Source organism: Psittacula echo, assembly GCF_963264785.1.
Source record: "Psittacula echo genome assembly, chromosome: 30".
In the NCBI taxonomy this organism is placed as follows: Eukaryota; Metazoa; Chordata; class Aves; order Psittaciformes; family Psittacidae; genus Psittacula; species Psittacula echo.
Window position 1 is genome coordinate 736,894 of NC_137765.1, and position 15,122 is coordinate 752,015.

A 15,122-nucleotide genomic window follows, 5' to 3' on the forward strand; every position below is an offset into this window, starting at 1 on the left:
GGGGAATGGGATGGGGGGGCTATAGGGGGAATGGGATGGGGGGCTATAGAGGGGAATGGGATGGGGGGCTCTAGAGGGGAATGGGATGGGGGGGCTATAGAGGGGAATGGGATGGGGGGGCTATAGAGGGGAATGGGGAGGCTATAGGGGGAATGGGGGGGCTATAGAGGGGAATGGGATGGGGGGGCTATAGGGGGAATGGGGGGGCTATAGAGGGGAATGGGATGGGGGGGCTATAGGGGGAATGGGGGGGCTATAGAGGGGAATGGGGGGGCTATAGAGGGGAATGGGATGGGGGGGCTATAGGGGGAATGGGGGGGCTATAGAGGGGAATGGGGGGGCTATAGGGGGAATGGGGGGGCTATAGAGGGGGATGGGGGGGCTATAGGGGGAATGGGATGGGGGGGCTATAGAGGGGAATGGGGGGGCTATAGGGGGAATGGGGGGGCTATAGAGGGGAATGGGATGGGGGGGCTATAGGGGGAATGGGGGGGCTATAGAGGGGAATGGGATGGGGGGGCTATAGGGGGAATGGGGGGGCTATAGAGGGGGATGGGGGGCTATAGGGGGAATGGGGGGGCTATAGAGGGGAATGGGATGGGGGGGCTATAGAGGGGAATGGGATGGGGGTGCCATGGAAGCAATGGGATGGGGGGGCTATAAGGGGTCACAGTGTTTGGGGGGGGTGTCCGTGACCGTTCCCATCCCGGTGCCCCCCCCCCCCCATTTCCCGTTTAATCACAAAAAGTCGCTTTATTCCGGTAACAACGCGATCCCGAATCCATAAAACATAAAACGATGCTCAATGGGTGGGGGGAGGGGGGGGGGCCAGTCCCTGTGTTCCCCCCCCCAGCTTTAAAACCGGGGGGAGGGGGGTTTATGGGAGTGGGGAGTCAGGGGTCATCATCGCATCCCCCCCCCATTGGCCGCCGTGGGGTGAAAGGGGGGGGGGGGGGATGCGTCCGTCGCCCCCCCCCAACACCCACCCCCCCCCCCCCACGGCGGCGCCGGGGTCAGCAGGGGCAGTGCGGGGGGGGCTGGTCCCGGCACGGCTCCATGGTGATGGCCACGCCCACGCCGCTGCGTCCTGACGTCATCCGCGTCACCTCGGTCCAGGCGTCCGTCACCGGGTCATAGCACTCGACCGAGTCCAGGAAGGCGTGGCCGTCGTAGCCGCCTATGGGGAGATGGGGCTATGGGGGCTATAGGGGGTGTAGGGGCTATAGGGGATAGGGGGTCTATGGGGGGCTATGGGGGCTATAGGGGGTGTAGGGGCTATAGGGGATATGGGGTCTATGAGGGGCTATGGGGGCTATAGGGGGTGTAGGGGATATGGGGTCTATGGGGGGCTATGGGGGCTATAGGGGGTGTAGGGGCTATAGGGGATAGGGGGTCTATGGGGGGCTATGGGGGCTATAGGGGGTGTAGGGGCTATAGGGGATAGGGGGTCTATGGGGGGCTATGGGGGCTATAGGGGGTGTAGGGGCTATAGGGGATATGGGGTCTATGAGGGGCTATGGAGGCTATAGGGGGTGTAGGGGATATGGGGTCTATGGGGGGCTATGGGGGCTATAGGGGGTGTAGGGGCTATAGGGGATATGGGGTCTATGAGGGGCTATGGGGTCTATAGGGGGTGTAGGGGCTATAGGGGATAGGGGGTCTATGGGGGGCTATGGGGGCTATAGGGGGTGTAGGGGCTATAGGGGATAGGGGGTCTATGGGGGGCTATGGGGGCTATAGGGGGTGTAGGGGCTATAGGGGATAGGGGGTCTATGGGGGGCTATGGGGGCTATAGGGGGTGTAGGGGCTATAGGGGATATGGGGTCTATGAGGGGCTATGGGGGCTATAGGGGGTGTAGGGGATATGGGGTCTATGGGGGGCTATGGGGGCTATAGGGGTGTAGGGGCTATAGGGGATATGGGGTCTATGGGGGGCTATGGGGGGCTATAGGGGGTGTAGGGGCTATAGGGGATATGGGGTCTATGAGGGGCTTGGGGGCTATAGGGGGTGTAGGGGCTATAGGGGATATGGGGTCTATGAGGGGCTATGGAGGCTATAGGGGGTGTAGGGGATATGGGGTCTATGGGGGGCTATGGGGGCTATAGGGGGTGTAGGGGCTATAGGGGATATGGGGTCTATGAGGGGCTATGGGGTCTATAGGGGGTGTAGGGGCTATAGGGGATAGGGGGTCTATGGGGGGCTATGGGGGCTATAGGGGGTGTAGGGGCTATAGGGGATAGGGGGTCTATGGGGGGCTATGGGGGCTATAGGGGGTGTAGGGGCTATAGGGGATAGGGGGTCTATGGGGGGCTATGGGGGCTATAGGGGGTGTAGGAGCTATAGGGGATAGGGGGTCTATGGGGGGCTATGGGGGCTATAGGGGGTGTAGGGGCTATAGGGGATATGGGGTCTATGAGGGGCTATGGGGGCTATAGGGGGTGTAGGGGATATGGGGGATAGGGGGTCTATGAGGGGCTATGGGGTCTATAGGGGGTGTAGGGGCTATAGGGGATAGGGGGTCTATGGGGGGCTATGGGGGCTATAGGGGGTGTAGGGGCTATAGGGGATAGGGGGTCTATGGGGGGCTATGGGGGCTATAGGGGGTGTAGGGGCTATAGGGGATATGGGGTCTATGAGGGGCTATGGGGGCTATAGGGGGTGTAGGGGATATGGGGTCTATGGGGGGCTATGGGGGCTATAGGGGGTGTAGGGGATATGGGGTCTATGGGGGGCTATGGGGGCTATAGGGGGTGTAGGGGCTATAGGGGATATGGGGTCTATGAGGGGCTTGGGGGCTATAGGGGGTGTAGGGGCTATAGGGGATATGGGGTCTATGGGGGGCTATGGGGGCTATAGGGGGTGTAGGGGCTATAGGGGATAGGGGGTCTATGGGGGGCTATGGGGGCTATAGGGGGTGTAGGGGCTATAGGGGATATGGGGTCTATGAGGGGCTATGGGGGCTATAGGGGGTGTAGGGGATATGGGGTCTATGGGGGCTATAGGGGGTGTAGGGGCTATAGGGGATATGGGGTCTATGAGGGGCTATGGGGTCTATAGGGGGTGTAGGGGCTATAGGGGATAGGGGGTCTATGGGGGGCTATGGGGGCTATAGGGGGTGTAGGGGCTATAGGGGATAGGGGGTCTATGGGGGGCTATGGGGGCTATAGGGGGTGTAGGGGCTATAGGGGATAGGGGGTCTATGGGGGGCTATGGGGGCTATAGGGGGTGTAGGGGCTATAGGGGATAGGGGGTCTATGAGGGGCTATGGGGGCTATAGGGGGTGTAGGGGATATGGGGTCTATGGGGGGCTATGGGGGCTATAGGGGGTGTAGGGGCTATAGGGGATATGGGGTCTATGGGGGGCTATGGGGGCTATAGGGGGTGTAGGGGCTATAGGGGATATGGGGTCTATGAGGGGCTTGGGGGCTATAGGGGGTGTAGGGGCTATAGGGGATATGGGGTCTATGAGGGGCTATGGAGGCTATAGGGGGTGTAGGGGATATGGGGTCTATGGGGGGCTATGGGGGCTATAGGGGGTGTAGGGGCTATAGGGGATATGGGGTCTATGAGGGGCTATGGGGTCTATAGGGGGTGTAGGGGCTATAGGGGATAGGGGGTCTATGGGGGGCTATGGGGGCTATAGGGGGTGTAGGGGCTATAGGGGATAGGGGGTCTATGGGGGGCTATGGGGGCTATAGGGGGTGTAGGGGCTATAGGGGATAGGGGGTCTATGGGGGGCTATGGGGGCTATAGGGGGTGTAGGGGCTATAGGGGATATGGGGTCTATGAGGGGCTATGGGGGCTATAGGGGGTGTAGGGGATATGGGGTCTATGGGGGGCTATGGGGGCTATAGGGGGTGTAGGGGATATGGGGTCTATGGGGGGCTATGGGGGCTATAGGGGGTGTAGGGGCTATAGGGGATATGGGGTCTATGAGGGGCTTGGGGGCTATAGGGGGTGTAGGGGCTATAGGGGATATGGGGTCTATGGGGGGCTATGGGGGCTATAGGGGGTGTAGGGGATATGGGGTCTATGAGGGGCTATGGGGGCTATAGGGGGTGTAGGGGCTATAGGGGATAGGGAGTCTATGGGGGGCTATGGGGGCTATAGGGGGTGTAGGGGATATGGGGTCTATGGGGGCTATAGGAGGCTACGGGGGCTGTGGGGAGCTATGGGAGATCTATGCTATAGGGGTGATGAGGCCATGGTGGGCTATGGGGGTCTGTGCTATAGGGGGTGATAGGGGGCTATGGGGGGCAATGAGGGGGTCTGCGCTATGGGGCCTACGGGGCATGCCGAAGGGTCTGTTCTATATGTGGTGATGGGGGCTCTGCGATGAGGGGGTGCTCAGGGAGTAATGGGGCTGGGAACCCCCCCCATCAATTGCCCCTCCAATGCACTGTGCCCCCCATACCCCCTATCCCCCCCCAATGCACCGTGCCCCCCACACCCCCTATCCCCCCCAATGCACCGTGCCCCCCACACCCCCTATCCCCCCAAATGCACCGTGCCCCCCACACCCCCTATCCCCCCCCAATGCACCGTGCCCCCCATACCCCCTATCCCCCCCAATGCACCGTGCCCCCCATACCCCCTATCCCCCCCAATGCACCGTGCCCCCCATACCCCCTATCCCCCCCAATGCACCGTGCCCCCCACACCCCCTATCCCCCCCCAATGCACCGTGCCCCCCACACCCCCTATCCCCCCCAATGCACCGTGCCCCCCACACCCCCTATCCCCCCCAATGCACCGTGCCCCCCACACCCCCTATCCCCCCAATGCACCGTGCCCCCCACACCCCCTATCCCCCCAATGCACCGTGCCCCCCATACCCCCTCCCCTATCCCCCCCCAATGCACCGTGCCCCCCATACCCCCTATCCCCCCCAATGCACCGTGCCCCCCACACCCCCTATCCCCCCAATGCACCGTGCCCCCCATACCCCCTCCCCTATCCCCCCCCAATGCACCGTGCCCCCCATACCCCCTATCCCCCCAATGCACCGTGCCCCCCATACCCCCTCCCCTATCCCCCCCCAATGCACCGTGCCCCCCACACCCCCTATCCCCCCCAATGCACCGTGCCCCCCACACCCCCTATCCCCCCCAATGCACCGTGCCCCCCACACCCCCTATCCCCCCCAATGCACCGTGCCCCCCGTACCCCCCCGTACCCAGCACGTAGATCTTGCCCTGGTACACGGTGACCCCCAGGGCGCTGCGCCGGTGCCGCATGGGCGCCACGAAGCTCCAGGCATCGGCCTCCACGTCGTAGCGCTCGGTGCTGCTGAGCTGGTCCGAGCCGTCGTAACCGCCCATGGCGTAGATGCAGTTGTTGAGGGCGCAGACCCCTATGGGGGGGGGGGGCATCCATCAGACCCCCCCTTTCCCCTATAGCACCCTTGTACACGACCCCCCCTTTATACTATAGGACCTCCACATAGGGCCCCCCCATAGGGCCCCCCCTTTCCCCTACAGAACACCTTCTTTCCCCTATAGGACCTCACCCTTTCTCCTATAGGCCCCCCCTCTTTAGGACCTCCCCTTTCCCCTATGGAACCCCCCTACAGAATCCCTCCTTTCCCCTACAGAACTCCCCCTATAGAACCCCCTCTTTCCCCTATAGGACCTCCCCTTTCTCCTATAGGACCCCCCCTTTCCCCTATGGAACCCCCCCTACAGAATCCCCCCTTTCCCCTACAGAACTCCCCCTATAGAACCCCCTCTTTCCCCTATAGGACCCCACCCTTTCTCCTATAGGACCCCCCCTTTCCCCTATGGAACCCCCCCTACAGAATCCCCCCTTTCCCCTACAGAACTCCCCCTATAGAACCCCCTCTTTCCCCTATAGGACCTCCCCTTTCCCCTATGGAACCCCCCCTACAGAATCCCCTCTTTCCCCTACAGAACTCCCCCTATAGAACCCCCTCTTTCCCCTATAGGACCCCCTCTTTCCCCTATAGGACCCCCCCTTTCCCCTATGGAACCCCCCCACAGAATCCCCCCTTTCCCCTACAGAACTCCCCCTATAGAACCCCCTCTTTCCCCTATAGGACCTCCCCTTTCCCCTATGGAACCCCCCCTACAGAATCCCCTCTTTCCCCTACAGAACTCCCCCTATAGAACCCCCTCTTTCCCCTATAGGACCCCCTCTTTCCCCTATAGGACCCCCCCTTTCCCCTATGGAACCCCCCCACAGAATCCCCCCTTTCCCCTACAGAACTCCCCCTATAGAACCCCCCCCTTTCGAACCCCCCCCCCCCCCCCCATCCCCTCGGGGCTGGCTCCCCGCTCACCGGCGCCGCTGCGGATCGTTGCCATTGCGGCCACCGGCCGCCAGGCGTCGCGCTCGGGGTGGTAGCACTCGGCCGAGCGCAGGCGGCTGCTGCCGTCGAACCCCCCCACGGCGTAGAGCAACCGGTTGAGCACCGCCACCCCCACCCCGATCCGCCGCGACTGCATCGGCGCCACCCGCTCCCACGTGTCCCGCTCCGGGTCGTACCTTGGGGGGCACGGGGGGGAACACAGAGAGACAGAGGGTTGGGGACCCCCCCCGGGCACAGCCGGGCCCCATAGGGCACAATGGGGACCCCCCCTGCAGTTCTGTGCCCCATAGGGCACAATGGGGACCCCCCCCGGGCACAGCCGGGCCCCATAGGGCACAATGGGGACCCCCCCTGCAGTTCTGTGCCCCATAGGGCACAATGGGGACCCCCCCCGGGCACAGCCGGGCCCCATAGGGCACAATGGGGACCCCCCCTGCAGTTCTGTGCCCCATAGGGCACAATGGGGACCCCCCCCGGGCACAGCCGGGCCCCATAGGGCACAATGGGGACCCCCCCTGCAGTTCTGTGCCCCATAGGGCACAATGGGGACCCCCCCTGCAGTTCTGTGCCCCATAGGGCACAATGGGGACCCCTCCCGGGCACAGCCGGGCCCCATAGGGCACAATGGGGACCCCCCCTGCAGTTCTGTGCCCCATAGGGCACAATGGGGACCCCCCCTGCAGTTCTGTGCCCCATAGGGCACAATGGGGACCCCCCCCGGGCACAGCCGGGCCCCATAGGGCACAATGGGGACCCCCCCTGCAGTTCTGTGCCCCATAGGGCACAATGGGGACCCCCCCTGCAGTTCTGTGCCCCATAGGGCACAATGGGGACCCCCCCCGGGCACAGCCGGGCCCCATAGGGCACAATGGGGACCCCCCCTGCAGTTCTGTGCCCCATAGGGCACAATGGGGACCCCCCCTGCAGTTCTGTGCCCCATAGGGCACAATGGGGACCCCCCCCGGGCACAGCCGGGCCCCATAGGGCACAATGGGGACCCCCCCTGCAGTTCTGTGCCCCATAGGGCACAATGGGGACCCCCCCCGGGCACAGCCGGGCCCCATAGGGCACAATGGGGACCCCCCCTGCAGTTCTGTGCCCCATAGGGCACAATGGGGACCCCCCCCGGGCACAGCCAGGCCCCATAGGGCACAATGGGGACCCCCCCTGCAGTTCTGTGCCCCATAGGGCACAATGGGGACCCCCCCTGCAGTTCTGTGCCCCATAGGGCACAATGGGGACCCCCCCCGGGCACAGCCGGGCCCCATAGGGCACAATGGGGACCCCCCCTGCAGTTCTGTGCCCCATAGGGCACAATGGGGACCCCCCCTGCAGTTCTGTGCCCCATAGGGCACAATGGGGACCCCCCCCGGGCACAGCCAGGCCCCATAGGGCACAATGGGGACCCCCCCTGCAGTTCTGTGCCCCATAGGGCACAATGGGGACCCCCCCCGGGCACAGCCGGGCCCCATAGGGCACAATGGGGACCCCCCCTGCAGTTCTGTGCCCCATAGGGCACAATGGGGACCCCCCCCGGGCACAGCCGGGCCCCATAGGGCACAATGGGGACCCCCCCTGCAGTTCTGTGCCCCATAGGGCACAATGGGGACCCCCCCCGGGCACAGCCAGGCCCCATAGGGCACAATGGGGACCCCCCCTGCAGTTCTGTGCCCCATAGGGCACAATGGGGACCCCCCCCGGGCACAGCCGGGCCCCATAGGGCACAATGGGGACCCCCCCTGCAGTTCTGTGCCCCATAGGGCACAATGGGGACCCCCCCCGGGCACAGCCAGGCCCCATAGGGCACAATGGGGACCCCCCCTGCAGTTCTGTGCCCCATAGGGCACAATGGGGACCCCCCTGCAGTTCTGTGCCCCATAGGGCACAATGGGGACCCCCCCTGCAGTTCTGTGCCCCATAGGGCACAATGGGGACCCCCCCTGCAGTTCTGTGCCCCATAGGGCACAATGGGGACCCCCCCCGGGCACAGCCAGGCCCCATAGGGCACAATGGGGACCCCCCCTGCAGTTCTGTGCCCCATAGGGCACAATGGGGACCCCCCCCGGGCACAGCCGGGCCCCATAGGGCACAATGGGGACCCCCCCTGCAGTTCTGTGCCCCATAGGGCACAATGGGGACCCCCCCTGCAGTTCTGTGCCCCATAGGGCACAATGGGGACCCCCCTGCAGTTCTGTGCCCCATAGGGCACAATGGGGACCCCAGGGCACAGCCGGGCCCCACAGGGTACATTGGGGACCCCAGTGAACATCCATGTCCCATAGGGCACATTGAGGACCCCCACTGAAGGTAAATGCCCCATAGGGCACATTGGGGAACCCCAATGACCATCCACACCCCACAGCCCACACTGGGGGCCCTATAGATCCCATTGCCCCCCCCCACACACACTCTACACCCATACCCCACAGCAGGCTCTCTCCATCCCACCCCATCCCATCCCATTCCAGTCCATCCCATTCCCAACCCCAATCCCATTCCCAACCCCATTCCTAATCCCATTCCCATTTCCATCCCATTTCCAATCCTATTCCAAACCCCATCCCCAACCCCATTCCCAGCCCCATTCCCAATCCCATTCCCATTCCCAACCCCATGCCCAATCCCATTCTCAACCCCAATCCCATTCCCATTTCCATCCCGTTCCCATTCCCAATCCCAATCCCATTCCCATTCCCAACCCCATTCCTAATCCCATTCCCATTTCCATCCCATTTCCAATCCTATTCCAAACCCCATCCCCAACCCCATTCCCAGCCCCATTCCCATTCCCAACCCCATGCCCAATCCCATTCCCAACCCCAATCCCATTCCCATTTCCATCCCGTTCCCATTCCCAACCCCATTCTCATTCCAAATCCCATTCCCACCTCATTCCCACCCCATTCCCATTCCCACCCCATTCCCACCCCAACCATATTCCCATTCCCACCCCCCCCATTCCCAACCCCATTCCCAGCCCCATTCCCATTTCCATCCCGTTCCCATTCCCAACCCCATTCTCATTCCAAATCCCATTCCCACCTCATTCCCACCCCATTCCCATTCCCACCCCAACCATATTCCCATTCCCCCCCCCCCATTCCCAACCCCATTCCCAGCCCCATTCCCAACCCCAATCCCATTCCCATTCCCACCCCGTTCCCATTCCCAACCCCATTCTCATTCCAAATCCCATTCCCACCTCATTCCCACCCCATTCCCATTCCCACCCCATTCCCACCCCAACCATATTCCCATTCCCACCCCCCCCATTCCCAACCCCATTCCCAGCCCCATTCCCAACCCCAATCCCATTCCCATTCCCACCCCCTCCATTCCCAACCCCATTCTCATTCCAAACCCCATTCCCATTCCCACCCCCATTCCCGCCCCCCCCCCCCCCTTTACCTCTCGACGCTGCAGTGATGCACGCAGCCGTGCGACCCCCCCACGGCGTAAATCAAGCCGTCGATGACCCCCACCCCGATGCGGTTGCGGGGGACGCTCATGGGGGCGCAGGGGCTCCAGCGGTTGGTCATGGGGTTGTAGCAGTCGATGGCCGCCGAGTCCGTGTTCCCATCGGGAGCGTTGTTCCGGCCGCCGACGGCGTAGAAGAGCCCCCCCACCACGCACCCCCCCAAGCCGCTCCGCGGCACCTGCAGATCGGCCAAGCGCAGCCAGGAGCCATCCCGAGGGTTGAAGGCCTCCAGGAAGCACAGGGAATGGCGGAAGTAGCCGCCGGCGGCGTAGATGAGCTGCCCGACCTTGGGCGCGCGGCAGGGCAGGACCGTGGTGGCTTTGTGGAGGGTGAGATCGCGGAAGATCTGCGCCAGGTAATCCTTGGATCGGGAATCGCCGCGCAGGATCTCGCACTTCTGGAGCTGGGTCTGCAGGAAGTGCGGGGTGAGGGAATGGCAGCGGACGGCGCGCAGCAGGGCCTGGACGTACGGGCGCCGGTTGGGGCAGTCGTGCTTGACCCAGTTGATGCAGGCGTGGAAGACCTCGGACTCGCAGCGCACGTTGAGCTCGTCGCGGCTGATGAGCGTGGCCAGCTGGCAATGGGAGAGGTTGAAGAACTCCTCCTGCTTGGAGACCTGGGCAGGGGGGAGAGGGAGGCGGCGGGGTTGGAGGGGATGGGATGGGGTTGGAGGGGATGGGATGGGGTTGGAGGGGATGGGATGGGGTTGGAGGGGATGGGATGGGGTTGGAGGGGATGGGATGGGGTTGGAGGGGATGGAATGGGGTTGGAGGGGATGGAATGGGGTTGGAGGGGATGGGATGGGGTTGGAGGGGATGGGATGGGGTTGGAGGGGATGGGATGGGGTTGGAGGGGATGGGATGGGGTTGGAGGGGATGGGATGGGGTTGGAGGGGATGGGATGGGGTTGGAGGGGATGGGATGGGGTTGGAGGAGATGGGATGGGGTTGGAGGGGATGGGATGGGGTTGGAGGGGATGGGATGGGGTTGGAGGAGATGGGATGGGGTTGGAGGGGATGGGATGGGGTTGGAGGGGATGGGATGGGGTTGGAGGGGATGGGATAGGGGCAATGGGAGAGGTTGAAGAACTCCTGCTTGGAGACCTGGACAGGGGGGAAAGGGAGGTGGCAGGGTTGGAGGGGATGGGATGGGGTTGGAGGAGATGGGATGGGGTTGGAGGGGATGGGATGGGGTTGGAGGGGATGGGATGAGGGTGATGGGATGGGATAGGGGCAATGGGAGAGGTTGAAGAACTCCTCCTGCTTGGAGACCTGAGCAAGAGAGGAGGAGGAGGTGGGGTTGGAGGAGATGGGATGAGGGTGATGGGATGGGATAGGGGCAATGGGAGAGGTTGAAGAACTCCTCCTGCTTGGAGACCTGGGCAAGGGGAAAAGGGAGGTGGCAGGGTCAGAGGGGATGGGAATGGGGTGATGGGATGGGGTTGGAGGGGATGGGATGGGATTGGGGGGATGGTGATGGGATGGGGTTGGAGGTCATGGGGTGGGGTTGGAGGTCATGGGGTGGGGTGGGATGCGTAGGGACAGTGGGGGGCCTTGGACCCCCTTATACCCTTTGGGGCAGGTTTCATCCCCTTGGGGCAGGTCCCTTATTGCCCCCATCCCTTCGGGTCAGATCCATCCCTTTGGGTCAGACCCATCCCTTCAGAGCAGATCCATCCCCTTTCGGTCAGATCCAGCCCTTTGGTGCAGATCAATCCTCTTTGGGGCAGATCCATCCTCTTTGGGGCAGATCCATCCTCTTTGGGGCAGACCCAGCCCTTTGGGGCAGATCCTTCATTGCCCCCATCCCTTTGGGGGAGATCCATCCCTCTGGGTCGGATCCATCCCCTTTGGGTCAGATCCATCCCCTTTGGGTCAAGTCCATTCCTTTGGGTCAGATCCTTCCCTTTGGGGCAGACCCTTCATTCCTCCCATCCCTTCGGTTCAGATCCATCCCTTTGGGTCAGATCCATCCCTTTTGGTCGGATCCATCCCTTTTGGTCGGATCCAGCCCCTTTGGCGCAGATCCAGCCCCTTTGGTGCAGATCCAGCCCTCTGGAGCAGATACTTCATTGCCCCCATCCCTTCGGTTCAGATCCATCCCCTTGGGTCAGATCCATCCCTTTGGGTCAGATCCATCCCTTTGTGTCAGATCCATCCCTTTGTGTCGGATCCATCCCTTTGGGTCGGATCCATCCCTTTGGGTCAGATCCATCCCTTTGGGTCAGATCCATCCCTTTGGGTCAGATCCATCTCCTTCGGAGCAGATCCATCTCCTTCGGAGCAGATCCATCCCCTTCGGGTCAGATCCATCCCCTTTGGGTCGGATCCATCCCCTTTGGGTCGGATCCATCCCTTTGGGTCGGATCCATCCCCTTTGGTGCAGATCCATCCCTTTGGGTCAGACCCATCCCTTTGGGTCAGACCCATCCCTTTGGGTCAGACCCATCCCTTTGGGTCAGACCCATCCCTTTGGGTTGGATCCATCTCTTTAGGTCAGATCCATCCCCTTTGGGTCAGACCCATCCCCTTTGGGTCAGACCCATCCCTTTGGGTCAGACCCATCCCTTTGGGTTGGATCCATCCCCTTTGGTGCAGATCCATCCCTTTGGGTCGGATCCATCCCCTTTGGTGCAGATCCATCCCTTTGGGTCGGATCCATCCCCTTTGGTGCAGATCCATCCCTTTGGGTCAGATCCATCCCTTTGGGTCAGATCCATCCCTTTGGGTCAGATCCATCCCTTTGGGTCAGATCCATCCCCTTTGGGTCGCATCCATCCCCTTTGGTGCAGATCCATCCCTTTGGGTCAGATCCATCCCTTTGGGTCAGATCCATCCCTTTGGGTCAGATCCATCTCCTTCGGAGCAGATCCATCCCTTCGGGTCAGATCCATCCCCTTTGGGTTGGATCTATCTCTTTAGGTCAGATCCATCCCCTTTGGGTCAGACCCATCCCCTTTGGGTCGGATCCATCCCTTTGGGTCGGATCCATCCCCTTTGGTGCAGATCCATCCCTTTGGGTCAGACCCATCCCCTTTGGGTCAGACCCATCCCTTTGGGTCAGATCCATCCCTTTGGGTCAGATCCATCCCTTTGGGTCAGATCCATCCCCTTTGGGTCGGATCCATCCCCTTTGGTGCAGATCCATCCCTTTGGGTCAGATCCATCCCCTTTGGGTCGGATCCATCCCCTTTGGTGCAGATCCATCCCTTTGGGTCAGACCCATCCCCTTTGGGTCAGACCCATCCCTTTGGGTCGGATCCATCCCCTTTGGTGCAGATCCATCCCTTTGGGTCAGATCCATCCCTTTGGGTCGGATCCATCCCCTTTGGTGCAGATCCATCCCTTTGGGTCAGACCCATCCCTTTGGGTTGGATCCATCCCCTTTGGTGCAGATCCATCCCTTTGGGTCAGATCCATCCCTTTGGGTCGGATCCATCCCCTTTGGTGCAGATCCATCCCTTTGGGTCAGATCCATCCCTTTGGGTCAGATCCATCCCTTTGGGTCAGATCCATCCCCTTTGGGTGGGATCCATCCCCCCCGGCCCCGTACCTCCCCGAAGTGCATGTAAATGTACTCGCGGGCGCGCTGGTGCAGGTCCAGGCAGCCGATGTGCTCGGCGAAGGCGGCGATGCCGATGGCGTTGCTGGGATGCAGCTGGCGCGCCAGGAAGTCGGCGCAGGCGCGGACCACGCGGTCCATCTGGTACATGACGGCCCCGTTCATGAGGTGCAGGACGCAGCTCTCCCCGACGGCCACCGAGGCCGTGTAGGCAAACTCCACCAAGCGCTCCATGGCCTTGGGGTGCACCCCTTCGATGGGCACCACCTCCATGCCTTGCTCTTTGAGGCCCGCCGTGAACATGGCCTTGAAGACGGGGCTGGACGCGGCCAGGACCACTTTGTGCGCGGGGATGTCGGCGGTGGCGGCCTCGCCGCCGGCGTCGCCGTGGTACCGGATGCTCAAGGTGACGTCGCAGAGGTGCCGGTCCAGGCGGAGCTGGTTCATCACGGCCAGCGCCGCCGTCGGGTGCTCGGCCAGGCTGTAACTGAAGGAGCCTGAGCCCCCCGGGGATGGGGTCACCTCGGCCGGGCACTCCGGGGCTGGGGGGGAGGACATGGCCCCAGCATCGCAGGGAACCCCCCCCCGCGGCTTGGGGTTAAGGGGATGGGGGGGTGGACCTGGATGGAGAGAAAAGGGGGGGGTAATGAGGCATTGGGGGGGACCCCTTGGTCACAGCATCACAGGGACCCCCCCAGTACCAGGGTTGGGGGGGGGGCACCCCCATATCAACACCAGGGCACCCATAAGGGAAACTGAGGCACTGGGGGGCTACAACGTGGCCACAGCATCATAGGGACCCCCCCCCCAATACCAAGGCTAGAAGGGGGGCACCCCCATATCAACACCAGGGCACCCATAAGGGAAACTGAGGCACTGGGGGGCTACAACGTGGCTACAGCATCATAGGGACCCCCCCCCAATACCAAGGCTAGAAGGGGGGCACCCCCATATCAACACCAGGGCACCCATAGGGGAAACAGAGGCACTGGGGGGTACAACGTGGCCACAGCATCATAGGGACCCCCCCCCAATACCAAGGCTAGAAGGGGGGCACCCCCATATCAACACCAGGGCACCCATAAGGGAAACTGAGGCACTGGGGGGCTACAACGTGGCCACAGCATCATAGGGACCCCCCCCCCAGATTGGGGTTAAGGCAATGGGGGTCGGACCTATAGGGAGAGAAGGGGGGGAAATGAGGTGAGGGGGGGACCACTTGGTCACAGCATCATAGGGATCCCCCCCCCAAATTGGGGTTAAGGGGATGGGGAGGACCCCCAAAGTGGGGTTAGGGGGAAAATGAGGCGGGGGGGGGGGCAGCATCGCAGTGACCCCCATTGGGGTTTGGAGGGGGGGGGCACCCCGGTATCAACCCCAGTGGGGGTGGGGGGGGGGCACCCATCCAACAGGCTCCGAGTGCCGTGGCAGCCCCCCCATACGGATGGGACGTGGGGACCCCCCCATAGGGACGCAATGGGGAGGGGCGGTTCCAATGCCTGTATCCCGGGGGGGGGGGGGGGGGCCGGAGAGGCGGGGCCAAGCGGGGGGGGGCCCGGGGGGGTCTCGGGGGTCTCACCCGTTCATGGCGCGGCCCCGACGGCGGCGGGAGGCGGCGGGGGGGGCGCGGGGGGGGCAGTGACTAAGCACGGAGCGGAGCCCCCGCCGCAGTAAGAGTCCCCGCGGCCCGGACACGCCCCCGCGGCGACGTCACGAGGACACGCCCCCTCCCTTTCCCTTGCGCTGTCACAATAA

At 63.0% G+C, this 15,122-nt stretch overlaps 2 protein-coding genes across 3 annotated transcripts; one reads left to right on the plus strand and one right to left on the minus strand.

The window, feature by feature from the left end:
- Positions 1-730: 730 nt before the first annotated feature.
- KEAP1 (kelch like ECH associated protein 1) lies at positions 731-15,068 on the minus strand. Of its 2 annotated transcripts, none has more exons than XM_080636237.1 (6): positions 14,947-15,068; positions 13,359-13,987; positions 9,738-10,381; positions 6,300-6,505; positions 5,178-5,354; positions 731-1,177 (listed from the first exon to the last, which is right to left on the minus strand). In XM_080636237.1, exons 2-6 carry the CDS (start codon positions 13,923-13,925, stop codon positions 1,014-1,016), a joined length of 1,758 nt encoding a protein of 585 aa, XP_080492363.1. In that variant the 5' UTR covers positions 13,926-13,987; positions 14,947-15,068; the 3' UTR covers positions 731-1,013. The 2 variants fall into 2 exon arrangements, with proteins under 2 accessions (XP_080492363.1, XP_080492362.1); XM_080636236.1 differs by having other exon boundaries at positions 732-1,177; positions 9,738-10,423.
- Positions 11,337-12,903, plus strand: LOC308231040 (uncharacterized protein; the record flags this gene model as incomplete). Its single annotated transcript, XM_080636139.1, has 2 exons — positions 11,337-12,205; positions 12,301-12,903. 2 exons carry the CDS (start codon positions 11,337-11,339, stop codon positions 12,725-12,727), a joined length of 1,296 nt encoding a protein of 431 aa, XP_080492265.1. The 3' UTR covers positions 12,728-12,903.
- Positions 15,069-15,122: the final 54 nt, after the last annotated feature.

Excerpts from the sequence above, each read along its gene's own strand:
- KEAP1 (XM_080636236.1), bottom strand. The coding sequence starts at position 13,925 with ATGTCCTCCCCCCCAGCCCCGGAGTGCCCGGCCGAGGTGACCCCATCC. Across the intron at positions 10,424-13,358 it reads TTTACATGCACTTCGGGGAG|GTCTCCAAGCAGGAGGAGTT; the intron begins GTACGGGGCCGG and ends CCCCCTGCCCAG. Across the intron at positions 1,178-5,177 it reads GGGCAAGATCTACGTGCTGG|GCGGCTACGACGGCCACGCC; the intron begins GTACGGGGGGGT and ends ATCTCCCCATAG.